This window comes from Camellia sinensis, chromosome 2 (assembly GCF_055761805.1).
Source record: "Camellia sinensis isolate YWXY chromosome 2, ASM5576180v1, whole genome shotgun sequence".
Lineage (NCBI taxonomy): Eukaryota > Viridiplantae > Streptophyta > Magnoliopsida > Ericales > Theaceae > Camellia > Camellia sinensis.
Genome location: NC_138962.1, coordinates 27,446,656 through 27,474,553, shown reverse-complemented (window position 1 = coordinate 27,474,553; position 27,898 = coordinate 27,446,656). Strand labels below are relative to the sequence as shown.

Here is a 27,898-nt window from a genome sequence, read left to right as displayed (position 1 = left end):
AATTATTATTTGGAACAAAGTGGCTCTGTAAATGTATAGCAACAAAATGCTAGACAAATCTATTTTTTCCAGCAATATAACATTGGAGTAATTAAAATTCACTAGTATTTTATTATCGAACAAGCCCAGCACAAATTATTACTATATTATTTGGAAGGAAGTGGCTCTGTAAATGTATAGCAACAAAAGGTTGGAACAAACAATTTATTTCGGCATTATAGCACTGAATTTTTGTAAATTGTTTCGCATTGTGTGACCAAACAAGCACTTCAATGTGGACTCTACTGGCTTTGTTGGGAAGCGTATTGAAATTATCCAATTGAATGGTAACTTAATGGTAGGAAACAAAATTTTATTCGGTAACGTGGAACTAGAGTAATTCAAATTGTTTATTATTGTATTACCGAACAGGCGTAACACAAAGTATGGATGTAAAGAGATGGGTTTTGAAGAGTTTTTTATCATAGGGTTTGTTTTGGTAATATATTAGGTGTAATGAGAATTCAATTTTTTTTAAGTGATGTAATGAGATGGAGGGTGTAAGGAGGTAAAAGAGTGGTGTAAGTAGAATCACCCTAAAGCATATTATCCTTTGCCTTTGAGAAATTCTATTTCTACACACTTGCTTACCTCAATACACACCATTTCTTAGTGCATAAACTTATGAATTTGATTAACTATTATTTGTCTCATTTTACACACCACATATTTCAATTATAACCCTTAACTCAAATATTATACACACTTTCCACCCAAACACACGCCTAAACAGCCACTGGAAATTGATAGTTCCTTCACTGCTCTTCTAGAGCTTCCGGTGAATGAAGCCATGGATCTCTTACACTCACCAGAAACCAACCAAACAATTTTGTGCAGAGGTATTTTTCTGGGGATTAGTGTTTGGGGTAGTCGATGCGGTATTTGGGGCAGTTCTAGAGGGAGTCCTCAACGGCTCATCTCTACCATAACCCATGTTGTAATTCAATCGAAACCCATTTTGAATCATATAATCTCCGGTTGTTGTTGTTGGGTATCGATTCGTTCCCAGAACAAGATCTCGCCTTCCGTTTTGTTCTTGATTGTGCTGATTTTGATACTGATTCTAATAGTTATCAGATACAAAATTGGAATTCAAATTGTGCAAAGTGAAAGCTAGGGTTTACTCTCAGCATGTTGATCAGATGATAAGGGTAGAATTCTAGCTGCGAAAGCTTAAAAATATGGTTTTTTGACACCGATTCTCTTTGAAGAGGGCTTTCCTGAAAAGAAAAACTCATCAGAAAATCAAATTGGCAGTTTTGCGACGATAGTAATAGAAGCGATGATGACAAGAAAGAAGAGACCGTCTGATTGTTGTTGATAACAAACCATTCAAGATCGTCTTCTTCTTTGTTATTCTCCATTGGATTCATAACCAAAACAAATTGAATTGATTCTAGAGAGAGAGGTAAAGAAAACAAAAGGATTTATGAATTTGTTTATTGTTGGTGGTGGTAGAGAGAGAAGAGAAGAGATAAGATGAGTTGGCTAACTTTTGACGTCCATTAGGATCATTTTATTTTAGAATATAATTGTTATTAAAATAAATTTTCATTAAGTGTATACGCCGAGTAAATATGTGAAAATAAAATTTCCTCTTCCCTTCACTTAAGACATGGTTGATGGTAAAACTGTGCGTAAATCATGAATTTAAATAAAAAATTTATTAAAAAAAATACATAAATTTGAGTAAGAATTTAAAAAGAAAAAGAGAAAATAGACATGACCCAAACACTGCTAAATAGAATAATGCCCATTTTTACAAATAATTATTTTGACAATTACCATTCTTGCAAATACCCAGATCCAAGGTCCTATCAATAAAAAATTGAGCTTCTACGAGATCAAATAGTGGATATAGAGTTTCGGTTCTTGTTAAGAAACTTATGATGGGTTGTACAACAAGAATCTGCCTACCACTGGGGCTAAAACACTTGTGGTAGGGTGTGCTACATTACAAATGAAAAAAAAAAATCTAGTTTTACATTAGTATTCAAGGAAAAAATAATTAATTTACAAGAAAAAAAATATTTAAAAAGACCAATAAACATACATAGGAATACAAAGTACATCAGCCAGTGCTACCAGAGAGCTCCCCAGAAAATGCACTTCCATATGATGTTGATCCAGTTTGTGAAGCAGCACCTCGAGCCTTTTGTAATTGGCGTATCCTAAAAACATCTCTTGGGAGTGGCTGGCTTTGGACGGTCGCAGTTTCATCATCTTGCCCTGCAAATGATAAGAACACACCTTATAATGAACTATTTTCACAGACCCAAAAAAACAAAAAGAACTATATGTCGGAATTCATACAAAATGGGAGACAACAAATAGTATCTTCGACATTTCAACAAGTAAAAAATACACAAATGTCAAGCTCTTTAACTCTTGAAGAACTCATTGAACTAACTAATAAGGATGCCAACAAGATGAAGATATCTGACATGGATATCGTGTTTCACTTGACTAGAGAAATGGGTTACGACATGGATGTTGATCACCCAAACAGTGATATGTGTAGCTATCTCATCTATGCACTTAAAATGATGCAAAATTTTCAGTCATTTAATTAGTATGTTTGAGCATTGTACTTGAGTTGTAATGTGGGCAAAAATTGACGCTCATCACAATACAAACACAAATCCACGTATAGAGATGATGTTCCTAAATGTCTATGTGATATAGCATAATATAACATGTCAACGGGAGGAAGGGGTTTAGACATACTGTCTGCATCTCTTCTTTTCCTGTCTCTTGTTGTTTTGAAAGATGAACCACTTGGAACAGGATGAGGTTTGCTTGATCCAGAAAGGTCACTTGTACTTGGGGCAGGACCAGTCTGCAATTGTGTTGAGGGATTCACTGATTTTCCAGTTTGCCCTGTTGGTATGTTGCTTTGCAGGCATATTGATAATACAAAATCAATGTCTGGTGCTGGACCTAGCAATTTCAGCAACGAATCATCAAACATTAGCCAGTCAAACAGCACACAGAAAGAGAGAGAGAGAGAGAGAGAGAGAGAGAGAGAAGGTACAATACGATACAATACGGCATTCCTTGGACACTTTAGACACAATACGACATAATAACTATTGTGAAAATTTCAAAAATGTGTTGAGTAAGAAATATAATTGCAAAATGATAAAGGTACAAGTTTTATTTGAACAATCCTAAGCATGAATCACTTGTGCATTCATTATTTTGTAATTATTTTTCCTACTCTATTTTTTTGATATTCCCCCAAAATCATTCATCCTTATGTATATAATAAATACAATTCTGTACATGTCCCCCCAGGTGTCATGTCCTATATTTTTTGAAAATTTCCGTGTCGGCATGTCCATGTTTCTTAGGTTTGAGACTTACCCTCTACAGCAGGCAAATTTGCTATAAATGCTAACAAAGCAGGCGGTGTTGCTTTCAAAAATTCATTGGGAGTATTGGGTGTTCCACCACCAGTTAACACAACACTTGAAGCAGTCAACGTGCTTGAAACAGCTGGAAGTCCAGGTGCAGACGGGCCTGAAAAGAACCCAATACCTCCAGTCAAATGATGTCAGGCGTTCTTGGCAAATAAAACTGTCAAGTAAACCATCCAAAAAAAAAATTGTTGAAAAAAAAAAACTATCAAAAAAATTACAGCATACCAGCCTTCTGCCTTGGATCGTAAATAACCATTCTCGAAGTATCTGGATAAACCACTTTTGCAGATTGATTTGAATTGGTTGTCAGTCCTGAAGAGCCCCTATCTGTCCCCAAGTAGCAGCAGATAATTACCAAATGATATGAAAGAGAAATTACAACCAAATATAAATTTTAAGAACAAATGCTACATTAGTACCTACAAAAACAGCTCCATTTGCCAGAGCAGATTTCTCGGTCTTCTTATTGACGTTTTTAGAAAGCCACTGGGAAAAAAAAAGAGTTCGTATTCAGGTATAAGAATCCAGAGAAAATACCCAAACATGTTAATATACATTTTACTAAAGATACAGATGGTATGGCATATATCTTTATTTTCAATTTCACATGCAGAGCCCAAGCGAGACATAAATCCAAATAATATTTCTGCTTCCCTCTAACCATCTACCCCTTCTGGCTCTGGAATAATAACCAAAAACCAACATCCAAATGCTCTCATTTCAACCTCCAAAACACACATACTCACACAACCCATTTTACCGCTCCATCTTATTAGAAAAACAAGTCAGTTCATAGTTCAAAAGACTGATTCCCCGACCACTGGACCACCTTGAGGGGACTCCGCCAACCAACGTTTGAAGGTTACCCACCCAACCTGTACAATCTTCCTTCATGCTTTCAAGGTTTAACATAGAGGCTGTCTTCAACAGTTTCATCTCGCAATTTGTGCAACAGTTAATGTACAAGTGAATAAATCAAAAAGTTATTAAATTGTTTTGCGTGCTAAATCTATTCAAATGGTAAATATTTTATGTTGTCATGCATTTTTTTGGTTCATGTCCCTCAAATTTTCCAACTTCTTCTATCTGATCTACATAGATGTTTAACAATAGAAAAAAACAAAACATTCCTAATTAAAAATTCCCTTTTTTCCGCTCCATATACAAGTATCGAACAGTATGACAATTTCCATAAATTTGTGTACACTGGACCAATGTAAAATGCGAGACAATGGATCAATATGAGAAAACATATATAAAAATATTGGCCAAAGACGACGTAAAACTGTATGAATGCATGCTTGGGTGTGACATAAATCTTTGCTTGGACAGCATAGCAACAACTAATTTAACTCAAACAAGCACTATAATAACTAGAGAGAAGACAAAAAGAAATGATAATTAACAAGAGAACATTCAAAACTTAATAAGTACCTCTTGCCGTGCCAAATGATCCAAATCCTTAGAAGAGCAAGGCCAAAGATCCATGAAACTATAACGTGATACAACATCTTGTAGTGAACTCTCTAAAGCTGATTGACTCTCTTCCCCTGTTCTGGAAAGCGCTTCTTTCCTTCTTTGCTCAACCTGTGTCAGAAGAACAATTGTAAAGCTCAGACCTTAAAAAAAAAAAAATGACTTCAAAATGAACAATTAAGAGCCGAACTATATAAAAATGTCAAAATTATTCCGTGCTTTAAAGAAAAAATCCGTGTAAAAACATTAACTCAAATAGTATTTAAATCATATTCTGTAAAACAATCTTAGAATAAACAAAAGTCAAAATTAAAGGAGAGAATAAAAGCAGAAAGAAAAGAAGACAACTACCTTCACTAAAAAATTTATAGATCTAGATAATACGATAATAATCCAGAAACTAACAAAAAAAATAAAGAAAAAACAATACACAAAGATGATGCATCAAGATATGGCACTACCTTCAACATGCTAGCAAGATCTCCATAAGTTTGCTCAAACTGGGTGAACCTTTTCCAAACCTACAAGAGACAATACACTAAAGCTGTCCATTATCAATTAGCAATAACTGAAATCAGATGATGAAAGCCTAGGATCTCAACAGACAAATATGAATAAATGGGAGAAGGTAACAAGTGTGTGAGGGTTGAACCTCAAAGGCAAATTGTACAATATGCATTTAAAGAAGAAAGAAAGAAAAAAAAACTGAATATAGTAAGATTGAATGCTTCAGAATTTAAAAAACAGATAAGGCGTACATTATGGCTCGAGTCCAAACATAAGAAATTCACAACTTAGTTCAATTTTTTTAATTTATGACAACTAATCAAACGAATTTTCACACAACCATTTGAATCTCTATGATGAAAAATAAAACTACAAATATATGAACAAAATGTGAAAGCAAGTCATGGAATTCATTTCTTCTCTATTAATCTCAGCAATAAATAGATACATATCTTTATTTTCCATATTAAATATTATTTTGTATGCCTCTTCAAAGATATAGCTGAAATTTGCATCAATAATTGTTTGGTGAAATTAGGGCCGACCAAACAGAAGTAGAGAAACTAATCATTTGAACTAGAAGAAGGCTCCCTTTAATTATATTCACCAAGGTGCACCGCTAACTAGTATAATATGTTCTGCTTTCCAATTCTTAATTTTTTTTTTTCATTATTATAAACTCATACATTAAAAAAAAAAATTAAAAAGTAGTGCTAAGTATGGCGAAATATTTATATTCATTTGCTGGGTGTTGGTTTTTTGGATTGTATTTGGATTGTACAAGGTTTGTGCCCCCTCAGCGGGTTTCTCATAAAGGACATTGGATTGAAGGCTTTAGGGCACCAAGAACTGATCAAGAGCTTCATCAAAGATCAAAGTGAAGTTTTAAGGTGAACACTGGCATGCCCCCTATGCATTTTCACATCTTCTTCAAGTTTGCCTTAGATTTCGAATTGCAACAAGAGCCGCAGAGGTGTGTTCTTAAACTACTTTCTTGTTGGAACAGCATAATCTCATGGGTTTGAGATCTGGATTTTTAAAATTGATGGCTACAGCTAGGCTTTACCAACAATAATGCAATAATTACAGCACAAACAACCAAGTGCAATAAATTATACCTCCACAGATTCCTCGGGTGGGAGTGAGCTCAACGCCCGTTCAAATAATGCCCTGATATTTCTGTCATCATTCAAACGAGACAAGAAATCTGCATATCTGCAAACATTAGGTCAGGACATAATTGATTCTGCATGCAAATCATCAAGGCAATCATATGATTCATTTTATTTATTTTTTCCTTTATGGTGTAGTCATTTTCACAAATATAAACACATGCATTGGACCATTTTCAGCACAACATAACATTTAGAGGCTTCCGAGTCTGATGCATTGAAGCCACATAACCAACTTTGATAGTGATATCCATGCCAACATCCATATTATTATAGCATTATGAGTGTGTAGTTTCTAAGATAGCAGAAAAGGTTAAAAAACTCACTCAAGGATGTATCCAGGTTCCTGCATAAAGCGTTTCAACCCTACTTTGAAAACATTACGTGGCAATCATATGATTCATTTTTATTTATTTGTTTCCGTTATGGTGTGGTCATTTTCACAAATATAAACACATGCATTGGACATTTTTCAGCACAACATAACATTTAGAGGCTTCCAAGTCTGATGTATTGAAAGCCACATAACTGTTAAAATTGATGTATTATTGATTGATGTTATATTGAATGTTATGTTGAGCTCTCTCCTTTATAGAGGAGAGGGAGAACAATTACAAACCGAAAGTAGAAGCACAAACCAAACAACATTATTAAAGGTACATTATTAAAGCATACTAATTATTATACTAACCTAATTATTAAAGCAACATTTTACATATTATATTCTAACAGCCCCCCTCAAACTCAAGGGGGATAGGAACCTACCAACTTGAGTTTGGAGAGAGTAGAAAAATAAAATAAAATAAAATAGGATAGGAGACACTGTATGGTCGTGTCAGATTGTTGTTGAAGATAATGTCTGGACAGTGGACGAGGTCATGCTGGACCGTTGTAGAAGCTGACCGGAATCAATGTCGGGACAGTTTACGAGGTCATGCCGGACCCATGAAGGAGCTAACCGGAATCAATGTCGGGACAGTTTACAGAGTCTTGTCGGACCCATGAAGGAGCTAACCGGAATCAATGTCGGGACAGTTTACAGAGTCTTGTCGGACCCTTGGAAAAGCTAACTGGAATCAAATGTCGGGACAGTTTATGGGGTCATGTCGGACCGTTGTAAAAGTCGCACCCTCAAAAGGTGTGCCCAATCTTTCAAAAGACGTGCCATCAAAAGGCGTGCCCAATCCAAAAAAAGGCGTGCCATCAAAAGGCGCGCCCATGTTGTCGTCTAGCGCCGAGCGGCGCATGATGCGCGTGTCTGCCTCTTCATCATGGTCTTTATAAACCGAAGCGGAGGCTGAGGCTTGGAAGCATAACAAACCAGTTGAAACCTCTTCGTTCTCTGAGAGCTTGTCGCTAAGAGCTGCAAATCTTGAAACACTCTGTAAACACTCTGTAACCAACCCTTCTCTGAAACACTCAGCAACCCATAACATGGCCTCGTCTTCCCGTTCAGCTACCCAGAATATGACCTCTTCGTCCCGTGGTCTGCTCACTCTCTTTCCCGACCTCAACGAGTCAACAAGAGAGATAACTGGTGCGGTGGCCAGTGAACCTCAACCAAGCGCCTCTGGTTTTGCTCCGTTGAACTTTCCGATGCGGTCGGTGGAGCAAAAAATGGCGGTGCAAACTGATATTGAGGCCAATCAGTATACTTTGAAGTCATGTGTGGAGACCATGACGGCGGTCACAAACCTGTCGCACCAGCTGCAGAGTAGGACAAATAAGGTGCAGCAGTTAAACGCCCAACTGGCTCTACTCCAGCGCATGTATAAGGATGCGCGAGCAGAGATAAGTGTGCTAAAGGCGGAAAATAAGGAACTGAAGCGGAAGGCCACCGTTATGTTCCGATTTGGAGGTCCACCATATGTTGCAGTGGAGGAGCAGGGAGTAGTGATCATGCCCAGTGGAGTGGGAAACACGGAGGCAACACCGGCAAGGGCCGCCCAGGACGGAGGCAAGAAAAAAAGACCGGCGGCAGAGTAGAGAAGAAAAATCCCGCCTGTGGATGAGGTTGTTGGGTGTGGGTGGTTTTTTTTTTTTTTTTTTTTGGTGTAAAATGGTGATCGGGGTGAGCCCCGACATTAATAAAATGAGTTTGGTGTGCAGTTCGTCTTCTTCGTATGCTGTTTTTTTTTTTTTTTTTTTTTTTGCAAAGAAATAATAATGAAAAAAAAGGTTTCGTGGCCCACGGTTTTGTGAAAACCTGCAATGGGTTTGGTATTTGTTTTTGTATATGTGTTTTTTTTTTTTTTTTTAATAATAATAATAAGAATAGAGTAAGGGCGAAAGCATGTGCCTCGGGGGATTGGAAAGTGAAAAAATGAGAGAGAGAAAGTGGGGTACATGATGAGGAGGATGATAATAAGAATAAAACGAATAAAAAAAAGAGGTTTGGGGTAAGGTGGTGGTGGCTGTATTGGAAAGACAAAAGGTAGTGGAGGTAAATATTAAAAGAAAAAGAAAGGAAAAGAGAGGGTGTAAAGGGAGAGAGAGAGAAAAGAGATACATGTGCAAATCAATTTGTGTTTCGTGTGCTTTTCAAAAGATGGAGTAAAATAATAAAAAAAAGAAAAAGAAAGTTGAGTGGGCTCTCTCTCTGTAAACTGTGTGTGTGTGAATGCGCTAACCCAAAACTGCCGAGAGAGTGAGAGAACCCGAGAGCAGATGCATGTGTGTATGTATTCATCTCCCAATGTATGTCGTGTGTGTGAATCTGGAGGGTTCTTCCGGCGGAGGTGGTAGGGATCTGGAGGGTTCCGCCGACGGACATGGCGATGGCGGGGACAGTTGGCGTGGCCGAGAAGGAAGCAGAAAGCTGCCTGGGCATATCAGGGGGAAATCTCATGGTGCCGTCCATGAGTTGCATGACCAGCCTTTCGTCATCCAGAATAGCTGTTGGGCTAGCCTCCCACCAGAACTTCTTCGTGATGTGATTAAGAGGCTGGAGGCAAGTGAGAATACATGGCCTGCTCACAAGCACGTTGTTGCATGTGCTGCTGTGTGCAGGTCATGGAGAAAAATGTGCAAAGAAAGTGTCCAGCCGTTGATCAGAGTGAAAGGACTGCAGCGACGGGTTAAAGTCCACAGTGGTGGTAGATGAAGACGACCGAGACAGTGGTGTATGGGAGGACAACAGTGAGAGGAGGGGCAGTGGTGGTGGACTCGAAAAAATTTCAAGGTATGTGTAGAAAATTCTAGCGGATTAGGTTGAGGTCCGGCGGGCGGCCAAGGCGAAGTTGCCGCCCGCCGGTGAAGCAAAAATACTAGGTTCTAAACCTGCTCTGATATCATGTTAAAATTGATGTATTATTGATTGATGTTATATTGAATGTTATGTTGAGCTCTCTCCTTTATAGAGGAGAGGGAGAACAATTACAAACCGAAAGTAGAAGCACAAACCAAACAACATTATTAAAGGTACATTATTAAAGCATACTAATTATTATACTAACCTAATTATTAAAGCAACATTTTACATATTATATTCTAACAATAACCAACTTTGACAGTGATATCCGTGCCAACATGCGTATTATTATAGCATTATAAGAGTGTAGTTCTAAGATAGCAGAAAAGGCAAAAAAAACTCACTCAAGTATGTATCCAGGTTCGTGCATAAAGCGTTTCAACCCTACTTCAAAAACATTGTGTGCAACCTGCATGAATATGTAGCAATCAAAAAGATAACCTCCACAGTAGAGCCCTAAATCAATATTACTAACAGGCTAGAAGTTGCCGTACAATGTCTACTTATCAAGAGACCCTTTATATGCTTTCCCTCTAGCCGCAAAAGGTTCTCATACTGTAATTTATTTTTTTTCTCAAAAAAGCTCAGACTGCAATATAGATTTACCAATTACCTTTGGATCTTTGTCAAGACAAAAGGCCATCATGGCATAAGCTACGAAAACATGGTAAGTGCAGTTCGGAGATTTACGTGCATCAAGAAAGTACTTGCGAGCTGCTTCTACTCCTTCAGTTCTTCTTAGAAAGCGAATATACTACAGAATCAACACATAAACACTTCAAAATCTTTTACAATTTCGAGCACAATGCATTTTCTTAAAATGTCCAAAATTCAAAGATAAGCTTCAAAACATGCTGCTCGTCATATTTCTTTTCTCCAATCACGTAACATCAGAAAAATAAGTACATATTTCTAGTTTCAATGATACCTTAAAAATGGAACACAGAGTGATTAAAAAAGTAAAGCCACTTGCTTCAGAGCAGAATTACAGAGGAGACGAAGCTGAGGGCGGTAATTAGGGAACTTTAAGTAGTTCTATAATCATATACAAGCAACCAATCTAAGTGAAAACAAATTGGGCAAGGGTGAGGTTACCCTTTTTTTTCTTTTTTTTTCCCCTTCTTTTTGGTGGGGGGAGGGAGTTAGGGGTGCTGCCCGCTAATTTCTTACATCGGCACACATTTACCATTTTATAATTATTTGATTTAACCTCACTTATTTTCCATGTTTCACTTTACATGTTCATCATTTCCAATTAACTGAAAATCACTCCATACAGTGGATTCAACCTGAACCAACATGGCAACCTAAACATAACAGAAGCTAAATTGGTTATAGAGAGTCAGTCTGGTTACAGAATTATAGCAGTTGATAACCCAACAAAATAATAAGATATTACTTAATTGAAGTAATCAGTATCATTTAAACACTTATATTTACCTCATAATTTGGTTGATCAAGCAACCCAGTATGCTTATCATGCCAAAGTTAAAGCATACATGATTGTGTTCGTCAATCAGCTTGGCTCGAAAACAATCATGATATGGCTCATATTAGCTTTTTTTATTACTAATTATATTCAAGTTAAGTTAGGCCTATCCATTACCTTCCTCTGTTGTTAAAATATACGAGGGATTGTAAAAAACAAAAAGGCAATTTTTGCATATATAAATATATATAACAAAAGGTTTCAAAAAGGAAAATCACTTTGTTCTTCTACATACCCTTTTGCATTGACCTGGTTTTAGCAATCAAACAAAGGCATATGGAGGCAAAAAAGTAAATGAGGTAGAGATATCAAGAATGCCAAAGTTGAAGGGAAAAAAAAATTATGAGATCTATGAGACACATTTGCATTTGCACAGCTTGACTAAGAAAAGGCAAACAAACTACAATTACCTCGGCATGTCCTAATAAAGTTACAAATTTCAGAACACACGAACATTTACTTGTGCTAAAAATGGCTCTTGCTTTGGTTTTCAACCACTCTCAATGATTAAGCAAATAATTAATCATTATGCCATTAAAAAGGTTATTTATTGCTCTTGACCCATCCACGTTTGAGTATAGAAGACAGACGTCTCAGTTTTTTTGTAACAGTACATTAATTATGGTACATCACACATGTAATGAAATAATGTGTCTAGTAAAAAATTAAAAGTCCATACTTGTATATGTGACAGTGCTGTTGCATTGACGCCATCCCCTAAAAGGCTTTCATAGACTTTCTTTGCAGGCTGCATGAAAATTGAAGAATATTGGAAAAACAAACACCCAAGAAATCTGGCTATGAGAAAGAAAACATATGTCACACTTGCTCAACCTGAATTGCTCCACGGGATTCCTCCAGCTCCGCATAAGCATACTTTAGCATTTCTGAATCTAAACATGAAAAAACAGAAATAAGAAATAAAGAAGAGGAGAGAAGGAAATGGAAAAAAACAGAAGCTACCGTAGCCTTGCTAGAGGAAAAGTAATGAGCCAGTAAATTGTTAAACCAATATTAAATTAGGAATGTTAGGATAAAGTTCTAAGAAAGGACAATAAAAAACCAACAAATGATTAGAAAGTCTATTCACCAAAGACAAAGTAGAGAACTATCAATACCCGGAAGAGCCTTCAGAGCTCGTTGAAATACTTTGATAGCAGAGTCTACTGCACCACTTTTTGCATGCCATGTAGCATAGTCGTACCATATATCCGGATAATGATATAAATACATGAGGCACTGGACATGGACACAAATCAGGGAGTTATTCATTTCGAGCAATAGGAAATACAGATGGCAACAATGCACCCAAACATAAACATGAGCTTGTTGATTTTATACATTTTTTCAATGAAATGATTGTATATTAACAAGCATGTACACTTCTAAGAAGGTAGCACGTCCGTGTCCGACACATACACTTATCAAACACTTCCCGACACGTGTCAGAAACTTCCGCACATGTCCTATTACTTCTTTTTTTTAAATAGACTTGGACACACTTCAGATGATATGTGTGTCCATCGCTTAGACACAAATGAAACACATTATAAGTTTTTTTTTATTTTAAAAAAAGGCTTAAAAGATCATTTGAAAAGGACAGGGGCACAGTTGTCAAAGCTGGATGCAAGATGAAAATTCAGATTATTCAATCAAACTTTTAGGAAAATAATCGATGGCACAATGTCATGCATCATGGATTACGCTAGAACAGCTCTACAGTAGTAAGTAAATAATACTACTCTGGATTAAAAAGCACAAAAAACAACATATAGTTACATTTTTAGTACCTGCTCATATGTGAAAGCAATTCGTTTGTTGGCTGAAGTACTATCTATTCTTTGAGGGTTTCCTCTGAAACATACATTATTAGATTCAAGTCAGAAATATCTCAAGTGAAGTTTGCAGATATAAAACTATAAATCCATTCCTAATGGTTGCAAAGAATATGCACTTGGCAATAGTAAATGGCATCAAATGTCACATTTTAACAATGCAACATCAAATTCTAGAAGAAAGAAGACAAATAACCCATGATGAGGATGGTGAGACAACTGAGAAGCAAGACGAAACAAAATAGTGAGATGGGTTAGAAACAACTACTATTTTGCTGCTGGAAGCAAATGGATCAATTTTTCTATAAAAATTCTCCTTTTGGATGATGCTTTCTATGAAAAAAAAAATTAAGAGTGACCCATTACGTTATCTATTACATTTCTTACAGGAAACATATATTTTGTTAAGATCTAAAATAGTTTCCCCAATTCTACAAAAAATGCAATGGAAGAAAAAATCTCTTCATATGAAAATTTTCCCCACCAAACTTTCCAAGAACCCCCTCAATTCCATGGGATACAACTTTCTTAGTTTCATAGAACTCTCACTAGATAATGCATGAGTGAAAGGCATTACCTCCAAATGTATTCAAAGCCTAAAAATTGTCTAGTGCAAGTGTAATATCATGCCAGTAAAATGGAGATCGGTTATGGTTCTTACTTTTCGAATGCTAGAAATCTTTTCCACGCCATCCACTGCAGTTCCTCCTATAAGAGCACAATAATAGATTACATTCTTCCACTAATGTAAACAATTAAGGAAGTATAATTATCTTTGTGGTATGAACATGTTAAAAAATACAAAAGCAATGTAGCTCCTTGAAAGCTTTCCAATATATATACCCATAACAAAAAGCAGACAAATTAGCACGTGTAATATTGTCAAATTTGCAGGTCAATAGTTCTCTTATTTACATGCAACACACTTCTGTAGATAAATGAATTTTAAAAAATAATATCATAATTTAAGTGGGAAGAAGAGAACATTTTTCTTGCAAAATTTCTCAGTGCTCTGCCAAAAGAGAAAGTAAACTTTCAAGCAGGCACCTTCAAGTACAGTAAATGACTAAGACTGCAGATTCTAATAACAGACTAATATTGAACAATGTTGGTGAATAATCTTAAATGCAAGTTGCACAAAGAAGCAAAGAATTACCTTATAAGAACCAGATGGTGGCACAGCAAGCATATTCCAATCAATTTCATCAACATATTTCTTCTGTTCCCTATAGACGGCCCTTGCGCTGTTATATTTTGGTTGATATTCGGATACTAATCCTTTTGCCTGCATTATATCATATTATCAGATTGTAATTTTATACACAAAATTGTTATAAAATTAATATGATAACCACAAAGACTTCAAACACCACATTTGTATAATAATTCCCGCCAATATCTAATAACTAATCTTGCATGTGCCTTTCAAAATGCAAAAATGTAAAGTCTAATTGTCAAAACTGAGTTCCGTTTGTCCTCGTGAAAGAAACTGAAGTTGATTACTACCCATATGGGAACATAACCTAAATTCATCCACAAATTACTAATGATGGTAAGATCAGGTTAATTTTTACAATTCTTCCAATGATTTTATTATAACTAAACTTATCATCCCATGTAAAATGGTTTAGCTAAACAAATATGTAAATATTTATCACCTTACATTTCCATTGCATTTGAAATTCAGAACCAAATACTGACCAGGGCACGGCTGACAGAATTTTCAAAATTTTCATAGTCCTTCCAAAGCTGTTCAACATGATGGGTAGGAGTAACAATAGCTTTTTGATATGCTTTCCTCACAGCAGTCATTCGCTGCGACTCTTCTTGTGTGCTTTGAGCCTGCACCCTCATCTTGCAAGATTAGTAAATGAAAATAGTGAAAAGACACAAAGCAGTTAACAGCGCGTCTTGTCTGTATAGAAGGAAGCATAAGACAGACCGGCATGGACTTTAAAAAGGTAATGTACTCCATCCATACAGGCCCCGATGCAATGTCTGCTCCTGTAAGGGCATTGCAAAAAAATAAGTATCATTAAAGTACTTTGATAAAACATCAAATTAAATCGTTCACTTAATAAAACCATTCTTTAATATTTATATGTACTTCAAGTTAATGTTTTCTCTTACTATAGAAAATCCCCCCCCCCCCCCCCCCAACCAACTAAACCTTTTTTTGTAAATTTCTAATATTAATTAAATCAAAGCTTACGAAATATTTCCTCACCACCAAGACCTGCATTCTTTTGGCTTTCCTTCTAATCCTCACAGTGTTGGTGCTATAGACTTGAATCAACAATCTAACTTTTCAAGGTTGTGCATCCATTTGTCATCATTAAACATGAGACAACCACCTTAAGTGATTTTTTTTTTTTTTTTTTTTTGATAAATAAGTATGTGGACTTTATTGAGAAAGCATCCAGATGATGCAAAGAATACAAAAACCATAAAGGTTATGTTCATTTTTCACATCAACAATGGTTTCTCAAATTAGTTGCACTGCATCTTACATGTTCTTTTTCACATCAACATATCTAATTTATACAGCCATATTCAGAAAAAAAGATAGTTAGAAAACCTACATGGTTCCATGCTTGTGCATATTGAAACATACGAAGCAGCACCACCATGCCATGTTTTATATTATTCTTTAATTATTTCAGTTCAAATGGCCCTTAAATGAAATAAATAACTGAACACCACCATATCCCATAATAGACGAAAAGCTAAAACCAACGCTCGGCATGATATCACAAACCAAGGGGCTCAAAGTTGATGTTGATGCCTCAGATCAAGACCTATTAGGAATGCAAGACACCTCTACATCTATACGTACACGAGTTCTTGAACCCCCCCCAACCAAAAAAAAAAAAAAAAAAAAATTTGCACTAATAACTCTTTCAATGATAAAGAACACATATATTGCAATTGTCATTTGAAAATAAAAAATAAAATTCAAGTCACAATAAAACACTAAAATGGTGGAAAGATTAAGAAAGAATACACACCAACATAGCTAAGCATGAAATCAAAAGCTTTCCTAGTCTCTTCCTGACCCTCTACCCCCTTCTTCTCGTTGACTTTCCTGATGAAACGGATATAGCACCGCCTACAATACCAAAATTTGCCAGAACATAATTAAAATTCACAACATCAATTGAGAGAGAGAGAGAGAGAGAGGGAATGAAAATGTGACTTAAAAAGGCATTTTAAGAGGCAATAATTTAATATTGTCATGGAGGAAGTTAGGAAAGGAAAACCCAATCTTGTACACTAGCAACCCTTATTGAGATCTTGACAAGGTAAACACACCAGATTGAATATTGACCCAGTTAACATATACATATTGTTTGCCCCTTCAAGCCCCCATAATATTACTTCCTTTTTTTGGTAAATCTCAGACAACCCCTATTAACCTCATTTGAGAGTTCAAAACTATATATAAAAGCAAATGGTATGCCACCAGTTTCTAATAAGCAACTATATAAACAGAGAGGGGAAAAAACGTTACACAAAAAAGATCAACCATCCACATAAAAATAAAAATTATTACTGGAAAATGTGCATGGTCCCATTCAATATGAAGTATGACACGTAAATAAACCCATAAATAGAATATCCAGAATGTCACATAGCTGTCATTAACTGAAACAAATACTTCACAAATATGGTTAGAGTATTAGAGCTTTAGGCAAAAACACTTTAATAGCAATGTCCACATTCCTATGTGAACTCAATTACTTGGGGACAATAATGCAAAACCAGTGAAAAAACAATTCTGTGAGGTTCAGTTTGTTTAAATTTAATAATAATATAAAATATTTTCTTTGCTTTCTTTTTGTCTTTTTATTTTTTATTTTTCCTTTGAGGTAGTGGGGGAGTAGGTTTCACCATCTCCACTGAATGATAGACAGGCAAATAACAAAAGAAGTAATGTATGCTTAATTGACCAACTTCCAGCAAATTGTGGTCGGATAAAGAGTGAAACTAGTTGTTTGGGAAACAACTAGAAAGCCATTCAATTCATACAATAATTTACACCAACTTCAAATTTATAAAGCAACTGATAATAATCATCAAGTGAAAGATTCAAAATCATCATGTGAAAGATAAAACTTACCAAAGAGGAATTTGCAAACAGTTCAATAGACACCTACTAAAGAGTTGTTTTGTAGCATCGTCATTATTCACAGCCATGTGTGCCTCCACATATTGCTTCCAGTATTTAGCCTAGAGAAAAAGGGAGATAGATTTAGCAATCTAATATGTATGCCACACCAGCTCAAATAAGTTTATGCCTAGAAAATTGAATTACAAATTTATGATGAGAGAACAAGGGAACTAGTATGACAGAACCCAGTTCATTGAACATTTATCCCCCCAAAAAAAAAAAGAATAAAAAAAAAGAAGTTCTTTGAACACCCTTATATACAATTTTTATTTTTATTTTTTTAAAAAAAAAAATTTAACTGGGAGAAATGCACTAATACTTGTTCATAGCAACATTAATTTTCCTTTACACTTCCTTCACCCTCCTATATAAGGTATTGAAGTCATATCTATTTCCATAGAGAATGGAAGTTGAAACACAAGGAAAAATACTTTACAAACACAAACTAAAGTCAGCGATATGCCATGCTTGATGGATACCTACGACCCAACAATGCAACAAGGGCTAAAATCAAATCCAACCCTCATACCCCTTGAAACCTTCACGTTGTGTTTGATTGAGGGATTTGGGAAGGGATTTGGAAAGGAAAAGCGAAAAAGTAGGTGAAATGTAAATAAAATATGCTTACATTTTACCTAATTTCACACATCTTTTTCCTTTCCCTTCCCAACTCTCCCAACCAAAAGAAGCATTAAGCATATGATCAAGCATATTCAAATTTTATCTTTTTAAAAATAAAAAAGGAAACAGAAAATGTTTCTAAGTTCTATGATTAGCAACATCCGATGGCCATTATTGAAACCAAATGATGAGGGATTCAAGCTAAACTGGACCTGTCTAGGGAGACAACCAACGGAAACCCATTTATTTCCCATGTTTATTCAAATGGGTCTAATTTTTCCAGTTATTATACAAACAATATCACAAATTATTCTCATCAAAACAAATGGCGCGGCATTCACATCAGCCCAATCAATCAGACAATTGAAACAAACAACAACATAAAATTCATCATAAAGGTAAGAAATTAAAAGAGATGAAAAAATTCAAGCATGAAGAACGAGCTCACCGCAGTCGGGAATGTGGCCAAGAGTTGCTCATATATTGGAACTGCCTCCAAAATTGGTAAATGCTGAACACAGAAAAAACATGTCAAAACAACAAAAAATTATGAATCATTAGGTTAAAAAAAAAAAATTGAAGTAAGCCACACAGTTCACAAAGAACATACCAGTGCCTCGTTTGCAAGTAATTCTGCAGCTTCAACGCTGTAATTATCGGCCATGAAGTCTTAATTTCTCGCTTTTTCCTGCAAAATCGAGTCTTGCATAAACACGCCAGCCCAAAAAAACTTGTTGAAAAGTCAAAATTTTCTGTACACTCTGTGAGTGTAAAACCCTAGCATGAATAGATACTGAGTTGGTGGTGGTAGAGAGAGAAGGAGATTACGGAGGAGAGAGAGAGAGAGAAGATGAAGAGATTATCGTGATCTGAGTGTGAAGAAGCTTCGAAACCGCTGTCTCTCTCTCTCGAACTGGTTACGCCCGCGAAGATTGATCTGATACTAAACCCATTAAATAGTTACCTATTGGGCCGTGTTTGTCCGGGCCCGGCCCAATTGTTGTCCAACATTCAAATGGATTTGGATTTGGATTTGGATTTGTATTTGTTTTTGTTTTTGTTTTTGTTTTTGTTTTTGTTTTTTTTTTTTCAAATTTATTGTAAGGGAAAGACTATGTACCATATATACCTTATAATTATAGAAAAAAAAATAGTATAATTTTATACTTTCTCAATCATAATTAAGAAAAAAATTATAACCCAACACAAAAAAGTCAAATATCTCAAAATAATATCATAATTAAATAATAAAATTGATAATAATTAAAGAAGAAAAAAAATAATTAAGGGTGCATATGTTATGTAGGTGTGCATAATAGAATCACTACTACAAAAATAGTTAAAGATCACACTTTGACAAAAAAAAAATCCCACTTTTATTGAAAGTGTGATAAAAAAAAATTAAATTGATATTTTAATCACACTTAATTTGATTGAGTGTGATAATATTTATTTTTTATGTCACTTTTCAATTAAGTGTGATTATATATATATTTTTTTAATCACACATTCTAATTAAAGTATAATTATATATACACTACTACTTTTTAATCACACTTTTTAAATAAATGTGATTAGATATATATTTTTTAATCACACATTCTAATTAAAGTGTGATTATATATACATTACTACTTTTCAATCACACTTTTTAAATAAGTGTGATTATATATATATTTTTTAATCACACATTCTAATTAAAGTGTGACTATTTATATATTTTTTAATCACACATTCTAATTAAAGTGTGATTATATATACATTACTACTTTTTAATCACACTTTTTAAATAAGTGTAATTATATATATATATATATATATATATTTAATCACACTCCACTACAAGAAAAAGCATCTTTGGCGACTAAAAAAGCACATTTGGTCGCTGAAAGTATAGACTTTGGCGACTAAAAAAGCATTAGTAGCCAATAGAAAAGATTTTTTGCGACTAAAAAAATTTAGTAGCCAAAAGTATAGGTTTTGGCGACTGAAAATCTATTTGGTTGCCCATATATGCCTTTTACCGACTAAAAAATTTTTAGTAGCCAAAAGTAAGGCTTTTTGGCGACTAAAAAAAAAATAGTAGCCAAAAGTAAGGTATTGGGTGACTAAAAAGATGTTTGGTCGCCAAAAGTGAGGCTTTTACCGACTAAAAAAATTTTAGTAGCCGAAAGTGAGATTTTTTGGCGACTAAAAAAAATTTAGTAGCCAAAACTGAGGCATTGGGAGACTAAAAAGATGTTTAGTAGCCAAAAGTGAGGCTTTTTGGCGATTAAAAAGAAATTTAGTCGCCAAAAGTAGAAATTTTAGCCTGAGAATTAAATTTTTTAACGACTAAAAAATAATTAGTAACCAAAAGTATAGAATTGGCGACTAAAATTATGTTTAGTCGCCAAAAGTGGTCTTTTTTTTTCTAGTAAATAATTTATTTTTACATAAATTATGTTCAATAAAAAATAATTATCTTTATATATATACTTTTATATTAATACGAGTCTATATACTATATAAATAATATATGTTGCATATATAATCATATGGTGTTATAGAGTTGCAGTGGAAAGAGTATGTTGCATAAGGTTTATGATGTAAGAGGGTTGATGGTTCAAATCTCCATAATCTCAAATGAGAAGCTAGTGAGTGTAATATTTTTTTTTTCACATCTAAATGTTATTAATTGCACTTAAAAAGTGTGATCTAAATATTTTTAATTACACTTTAAATGTGTGATCTAAATGTTATTAATCACACTCCCAAATATCACACTTTAATAAATGTTATTAATCACACTCCCAAATATCACACTTTAATAAAACTTAAAAGGTGTGATTAAATAACATACATCACACAAAAAAAGTGTGATCTTTATCTGTTTTTGTAGTAGTGAATTCTCCTTTTTATAATTTAAATTTAAAATATTACAAAGTTTTCTTTTCCATTGGGTATTGTAGACACCCCATTTTTGACCGACCTTAAGACTCAGACGTCATCGATTGAGCGTTCGGTGATCGCGGATGTTTGTGCTCGTTTCGAGTTTTCGGAGTTTTCGGCTAAGTGCCTTGCCTCCGGGCTTCTGAACTATTTGTGTTTTGGCTCGGTTTATGGACCAAGCCTGTTGACCTTCCCTGGAGAGAGAGAGAGAGAGAGGTCTGTAGATCACTTTTCCCTCTTGGAGACTAGTTTTCGGTTTCCGGACCTTTCAGCCGCGCGCCTTGTCTTAGGACCGCTTACTGTTCTCCTTTTGGCCTGGTTTTTGAACCATGCCTTGTTGCCTTGGTCTAGAGGGACACGGAGGTCTTGGAGACCACTTTTTGTAGTCGTAGACCACTTTTCCCTCGTAGACCACTTTTAGTGCTCGTAGACTAGTTTTCAAGGCTTTCGGCTGCGCGCCTCGACCCCCAGACTCTTGTCTTGCATCCTTTTTGGTTTGTTTTTGGCACAAACTTTGTTTTCCTTGCTTGGAGGGTGAAATGAGGGTTGGAGACTAGTTTCTCTCCTTGAAAACCACTTTTCTTCCCCGCCAGCTAGTTTTCTGGTTGGCCAACTGGTCTTGGTGGCCTTTAGACCACCAAAAATGGTCGGCAGCCATGCCACCACCTTGCTTTCTTGGTGCAGACCACCTCTCCCCCCTTGCCGACCACTTGGTCTCCTTGCAGACCAAAAAAAGTGGCTGGCCGTCCAGTGCAAGTAGCTGGCCGACCACTTCAACTGGTCGGCAGCTTTCCTGCATCTTTCTACAGATATTTTATTGCCAGCTGTGACAGCTGGTGAGGACCGAAACCATCCGCCATACACGTGTATGGAGGGATTCCATCTAGCTTCAAGCTTGTTCAACAAGCTTGAGGCTTGTTTTTCTATAAAATGGAGCTCCTCTCTCCCTTCTCTAAGTTGAGAAATTTGGCTGAGGGCTATATATATCATCTATATCTATACTTCTTCCTTTCCTTCTATATTTGTGCTTGAAAGTGTAATTTATTCACACTTTTTCACACAAACACATAGTGAAACACCATACTCTTGGAGCTGAGGCACCTAGAAGCTGGTTTTGGTGTTTTTGGATTGGTTTGAGCTCATAAAAGCTGCTGGAGTTGCAGCTTTGAAGTTGTTCTTCAAGGGTGAGTTTCTAACCCCTTAAACCTTGGTTTTTGTTTAAGCTTTTGGCCTTATTTGCATGCTGATTTAGGCCTAACTTTTAACTACAAAAAGTTCTAATTTCAAGTGTTCTAAATGTTTGTTTAAGGCCTTGTTGGTGTTGGAGGTGGTCTACCACCTCTTGTGCTTTGTTTGGCCTTGTTTTTGTGCTCTCCTTTTAAGCTATTGGGACCACCTCTTTTGGGCCTTCTCACCACTGAAACTTAGAGGAATTTCAATGGTGGAAAGTGTGTTTTGAGGTCCTAAATAGGAGGGGGTCATCCCCTCTCCATGTATCTTGAATGGTTGCCTTATTAACCTCATGTTTGAGTATGGTTTTCTAGCATGTGTTGGCTTGTTCTCAACTTGTTTTTGGTGTTATTTTGACATGGCATACCTCTATTTTAGCTTGGTTGAGTCACCACTTGCATGCATTCTACACTTGTAGTGTAATCTTGCGTGCTAGCCTAACATGCATCATGCTTTTGGACCATCATTTTAGCATGTTTTGGCTCAACTCCAAGAAGCTTTTGTTCATGTTTTACCATGCTTAAGCTTTGATTTAAGTGTTTTGGGCCATGCATGCCTTGCTTTGTATAGCTATAGTTCACTCGTGCTCACTAGCTTTGAGTTTCCAAGCCACTAGCATGCATTGCTTGAGCTATTCACATAATTTGGCATCATTTGATATGTGATTTCAGTGCATGTAGTGTGGTCATGCCCTCGCATCTTTCACTCATTCAATGCATTGGAGGGTTTGTGCTTTATGCCTTAAATATGAGCCCATGTGTATGCCATCTTGCCTAGGCTTTTGGGCCACTATTTCAGTGTGTATTTGGTCCTATTTTGCCATGATGCAACTCTAATTTTTGTTGGTTAAGTCATCTCATGCTTGGTTTTGATAGGTGTAGTGTAATCCTCCATGTTGGCCTTGCATGCTTGTTGTTTTGGCTCTTCATGCTAGCTTGTTTTGGCTACACTCCGTACATGTTTTAGCCTTGATTTAACATGTTATAGGACTATTTTGGGTTGCATTGGTCATATGCTTCATGTACTGCATAGCTATAGTGTAAGTGCCTATGCTAGTTTCAAGCTTTGAGTCTTCTAGCATGCTTTATTTGTGACATGTGCATGATTTGGCATCATCTACCATGATATTTCAGAGCATATAGCATTGCCATGTTCCCATTTTTTCATTCTTTGAATGCTTTCAAGGGTTGTGCATTATTGCCTTGTTTGGGGAACCAATGTATATGCTTGCATGTCTAGACTTGTGAGCTCCCATCTCAGCATATTTTGGTCCATGTTTTGACCTAATTGAGCTCTGTCCATGGCTAGTTCAGTCATTTGTGCCATGTATTACATGATTCTTGTGTAGTCCCTCTTGGTGGCCTTGTGCCTTAGGCCTTCTTGCATGCTATACTTGTGTGTATTTGAATGATTTGGCATCATTTCAAACCTGATTTCAGAGCATATAGTGTGGTCACACTTCCATGTTTGTCACTTCTTAATCATGTTTGAAAGTTGTGCTCTTATGCTTAGTTGATGGGCCAATGTGTATGCATACTTATATTGCTTTCAGACTTCATTTTCAACATGTTTTGGTCATTGTCTTGGCATGCATGAGGTTTGTTTGAGGTTAGTTTGGTCCATTGAGTATTGCATTACATAGCCCTTGCATTGCATGTTGTTTGTGTGTTGTTACATTGCATAGTGTTTGCATGTTGTTGCATGCTCATGTTGCATTGAATTGTGTGTGCATGCCTTGCATTATGTTTGGAATCTTGTGCATGCATTGCATTGTGTTTGGATTGGACATCAATCCAAACACGAGGAACGAGGGGCGTTTCATACTTCAAGTGATGAAATGTGCCTCAATTCTCGGTCGCCGACCCTCTTGATCAATCATGATAGAGGTTAAGGTCCCTTACGTGTTGTTTGTGCATTCATTGATATTGAATCATGCAATCTTAGCTTTTCGGCCATCGTGCATTGCGATGCTCGATTGGTGGCCCGAGAGTCGAGAACCGCACTCCCTTGAGATCATGAAATAATAGGGAGGATGGTTATGCACATATATCTTGCAAATACATTACCATGCCCTTTCTTGTTCTCTGTTGCAGCAAACTAGAAGTGTGCAGAATTTTCTAGTCGGCAGACCAGTAAAAGTGGTTGGCCGACCACTTTTTCTGGTCTGCAGCATGTGTAAGTGGTCGGCAATGCTTTTGGAGGTTCCCATGGTGGAGTAGAAGCTATCTGGAGCTTTGTGCAGTGTCTTGAGAACAATTGCAAATAGAGGCAAGTTGGGGCATAGCAATGGATTTCCAAACGAGGCGACTAAGCATGCATGCACTTCTCGCCCCGAGGCTCCTCTTTTACTGCTTTAACTTTGCTCCTTTGCTTAGTTAGCTATTTGGTTCTATACTTAAGTAGTTGATGTGCTTAACGAATCAATTTGTGTTGTAATAACTAATTAGTTAACTAGGATTAGTTAATTAGCTTCGTTTTGTAATAATTAGTTTAATTGGCTTAGATTAACTATTTAGCTTATTATTCGGACCCTCCGTCAGAGGGCACAACTGTTGTAATAAGCATGCGTGTGTGTGTGAATGTCTTCCAACCCCACATCTTTCTCCCTTTTACTTAACTGCTTTTGATGGTTAGTTTAGGGCATATTTCGATTAGCATACCTTATGCTTCGCATGCGTGTATCATTCATCTGTCTTGCATGCACCAGGCTCATCGCATCATACAAACTGCATTGTATTTCAATACCAATTTGAATACATGTTATCTAGTTGCATTCACATGACATCTTAGAATAGCCGAGCCTATCTTAGTTGCATTTTGCATGTGTTGCATTAGGCATTCTTGACATAATTGGGAGTATGTATGGTTTTCTAACTAGTTTCTTGTTTTGGCTCGGAGTACACTGTAAGTGTTTATGCTTTAGCATCCTTGCATGTGTATGAGTGACTGCCATGATAGCATGCTTGCCATGAGGCTAACTACTTAAGTGTTTTAACTGTATGAATGCCTGTGGATGAAGGCTTCATTACTTGAATTGAAACAATTCATCAAAATGTGCATTTTAAGCCCATTTTGTGGAGTGGCAAAATCATGTTGTTTTCTAAGCCCACTTGAGGGTGGCAAATCCGCGTCTTAGCCTACTTGCGAGTAGCACTTCCAAACCATTTTCGAGAAACAAACACGAGATGTTTTGTTCCAATTCTTGCGATTGAGTCTATACTTGTGTGCTATGCGCATCATATAGTAAGCTAGCTAATAAATCAGAATAAGAACACATGTGTTTTCAAAAACAACATATCATGTTAGTAGAGGTCGATCCTTTGATCGGGCGAGCGGGGGTGCTCATTGCATGACATTTCCCTCTCGTACCCAAGTTTCCGAGTCGAGACAACTTTGGTGATGACGGACACGTGGCCTTAGGCACGAGTCAGGGTTTCCTAAATTTTTCAAAAATAAAATATTTAGGTGGCGACTTTGAAATCTGGCAAAACAGTCCATGTTTGGCGCTTTTAATTCAAAATTGATTTTTCAAAATCGATTTGCCAGATTTTAGACTCTTTGGTGATTTATCAGTCTTACATTGCACTTTGTGAGATTAGATTCAGAACCGTGACATGAGTCCGAACTGTAGTAGCTAAGAACAACGATTCGCGCCCTCGCGCGCGGAGCGGAGTTCCGGGCAGTCTACAGGTATTGAGTTTTTTTGTTTTGTTTTTTTTTTTATTTTTCTTTTTTGTGGAGTCAAGTGGTGGAGGGGATAAGAGATGTAAGAAGGAGAATGATGGGGCAATAAAGGTGGATGAGGAGATCAAGATGGGAGGGAAAGAAGAAGAAGAAAGTAGATACCTTGACTTGGAGCCAAATTGTAGCTTGTAGAGGTTGGACTTAAGTGTTGTGGGGTTGGCGGTGTCAAAGAGCAAGCCAAATTGAAAGTAATGAAACATGTAAACTATGTTTGGATTGAGAGATTTGGAGAGAAAAGAAAAGAAATTGAGATATATGCATTTCTCTTACTTATTTGGATAATTTAAGTGGAGAGAAATTGAGAGAAATTGAGAGAAACTCATTTCTCTTATAACTCTCATTTTCAATCTTCCCAAAAGTGAATAGATTGGAAGAGAAAAAAAACCAAATATCACTATGCTTGGTTATCATTTTTCAAAAATACTTTTTAGAAAATTCTACTTTCTTATTTTTTGTGTTTTTTTTTTGTTTTTACTGAATGTTTTTAATATTTTGAGCAATTTTTTTTTAATTTTTAGACATATCTAACATAAATATACCTAAAAAGTAAAAAAAAATTGAAAAAAACCTTTTAAAAATTCACTAAATACCAAAAATATAAAAAAAAATACGAGAATTCAGTACATTTTTTATATTTTTATGTATTTATTAATTTTTAAAAATATTTTTTCAAATTTTTTTTTTTACTTTTTAGATACATCTAAGTAAGATGCATCTAAAAACGTAAAAAAAATATTTAAAATTTTAAAAATATTCACTAAAAACAAAAAAACACGAAAACCAAAAAACTCGATTTTCAAAAAACTTAATTCAAAAAACCCAAACCAAACACACTGTACCAATTTTGTCCTCGTAAAAATAAAAGAAATAAAATGATTGACAAAATATAAAAATATTATTTTGATAATATAATATAAAATAATTTCTTTTCTTTTCTCTTATGAAATTTAACCAAACAAGAAGGAGATAAATCACATTTATTTCATTTCATTTCTTTTATTTCTTACTTATCCAAACAATAATGAGAGAATTACAATAATTTCTTTTCTTTTCTCTTATAGCTTAAGTAATCATTTCTTTTATTTTCTCTCTTAGGCTCCCAAACATACTGGTAAAGTTATCACAATGTGAGATCCCAAATGAAATACTGACAAAGAACTTAGCCTCCGTTTGGGAAGTGAGTTGGTTTTTTGGTTTTTTTAAACTATTTTAACCTGGGGCTAAAAAAGTTGGTTTGGGAAGGGCTTTTGGCTTTTTTGACTTTTTTGTGAGAGAAATAATGTCATAATTATGGGTTGGATGTGATGTTTTGTCTTATTAGGCTAAAAAACGAAAATGGTAAAAAGTAGCTTTTTTGCTCTTAACCAAGCTTTTGACTTTTTTAGCCAAATGATTTGGGAAGTTGGTAAAAAGTTATTTTTGGGCTTTTTTGGTTAATATTTGTTTATGATGTCAAATTATAATAAAATGATCAAACTACCCCCATGAATTTAAAATATTTACAATTTCAATCATGTAGCACATTTTGACTCATGAGGGGTAGAATTGTAATTTTACCAATAGCTAAAACCAACTTCCCAAATGCAAAAAAGCCAACTTTTGGTTTTTGCTACAAACCCAAAAAAGTTGTTAAAAGCCAACTTCCCAAAATAGCACTTTATTTTTGTGGCTAAAATAGCCAAAAAAGCCCCAACCAAGGCTTCCCAAACGAAGCCTTAGACTCTATTTTTACAAATTCTAAAAAAAATCACATTTCTTTTGCCTCTTGTGGTTTTTTTAAACATGTAATCTATTTATTTAATTATTTTTTAGATATTCTAATTTAGAAGTGTCTAAAAAATAAATTGTTTTGATTTTTTTTTTTTTTTAGTTTACTAAAGACAAATTTATATTTTTAAAATTTTATTTTAGAATTTTATAGTTTAGTAAGATTTAAAAGTGAAAAAATTTCAATTTTTTAAAAAACGTTCATAAAAAATTAAAAAGCTCAACAAAAAAGTAAAATAAAATT

At 35.5% G+C, this 27,898-nt stretch overlaps 1 protein-coding gene across 1 annotated transcript; it reads right to left on the bottom strand.

The window, feature by feature from the left end:
* Nucleotides 1-1,795: 1,795 nt before the first annotated feature.
* CSTF77 (Tetratricopeptide repeat (TPR)-like superfamily protein) lies at nucleotides 1,796-18,911 on the bottom strand. The gene is made up of 23 exons (XM_028237895.2): nucleotides 18,811-18,911; nucleotides 18,593-18,670; nucleotides 18,431-18,493; nucleotides 17,311-17,420; nucleotides 16,199-16,299; nucleotides 15,133-15,194; nucleotides 14,892-15,032; nucleotides 14,347-14,475; nucleotides 13,852-13,898; nucleotides 13,146-13,209; nucleotides 12,474-12,594; nucleotides 12,190-12,248; nucleotides 12,035-12,103; nucleotides 10,480-10,620; nucleotides 10,211-10,275; nucleotides 6,563-6,659; nucleotides 5,399-5,458; nucleotides 4,896-5,048; nucleotides 3,881-3,947; nucleotides 3,687-3,788; nucleotides 3,406-3,561; nucleotides 2,767-2,979; nucleotides 1,796-2,268 (listed from the first exon to the last, which is right to left on the bottom strand). The coding sequence occupies exons 2-23, from the start codon at nucleotides 18,644-18,646 to the stop codon at nucleotides 2,111-2,113; spliced, it is 2,232 nt and encodes a 743-aa protein (XP_028093696.1). The 5' UTR covers nucleotides 18,647-18,670; nucleotides 18,811-18,911; the 3' UTR covers nucleotides 1,796-2,110.
* Nucleotides 18,912-27,898: the final 8,987 nt, after the last annotated feature.

Excerpts from the sequence above, each read along its gene's own strand:
- CSTF77 (XM_028237895.2), bottom strand. The coding sequence starts at position 18,646 with ATGGCCGATAATTACAGCGTTGAAGCTGCAGAATTACTTGCAAACGAG. Across the intron at positions 10,276-10,479 it reads GTCTTGACAAAGATCCAAAG|GTTGCACACAATGTTTTTGA; the intron begins GTAATTGGTAAA and ends ATATTCATGCAG. Across the intron at positions 6,660-10,210 it reads GAACCTGGATACATACTTGA|ATATGCAGATTTCTTGTCTC; the intron begins GTGAGTTTTTTT and ends TAATGTTTGCAG.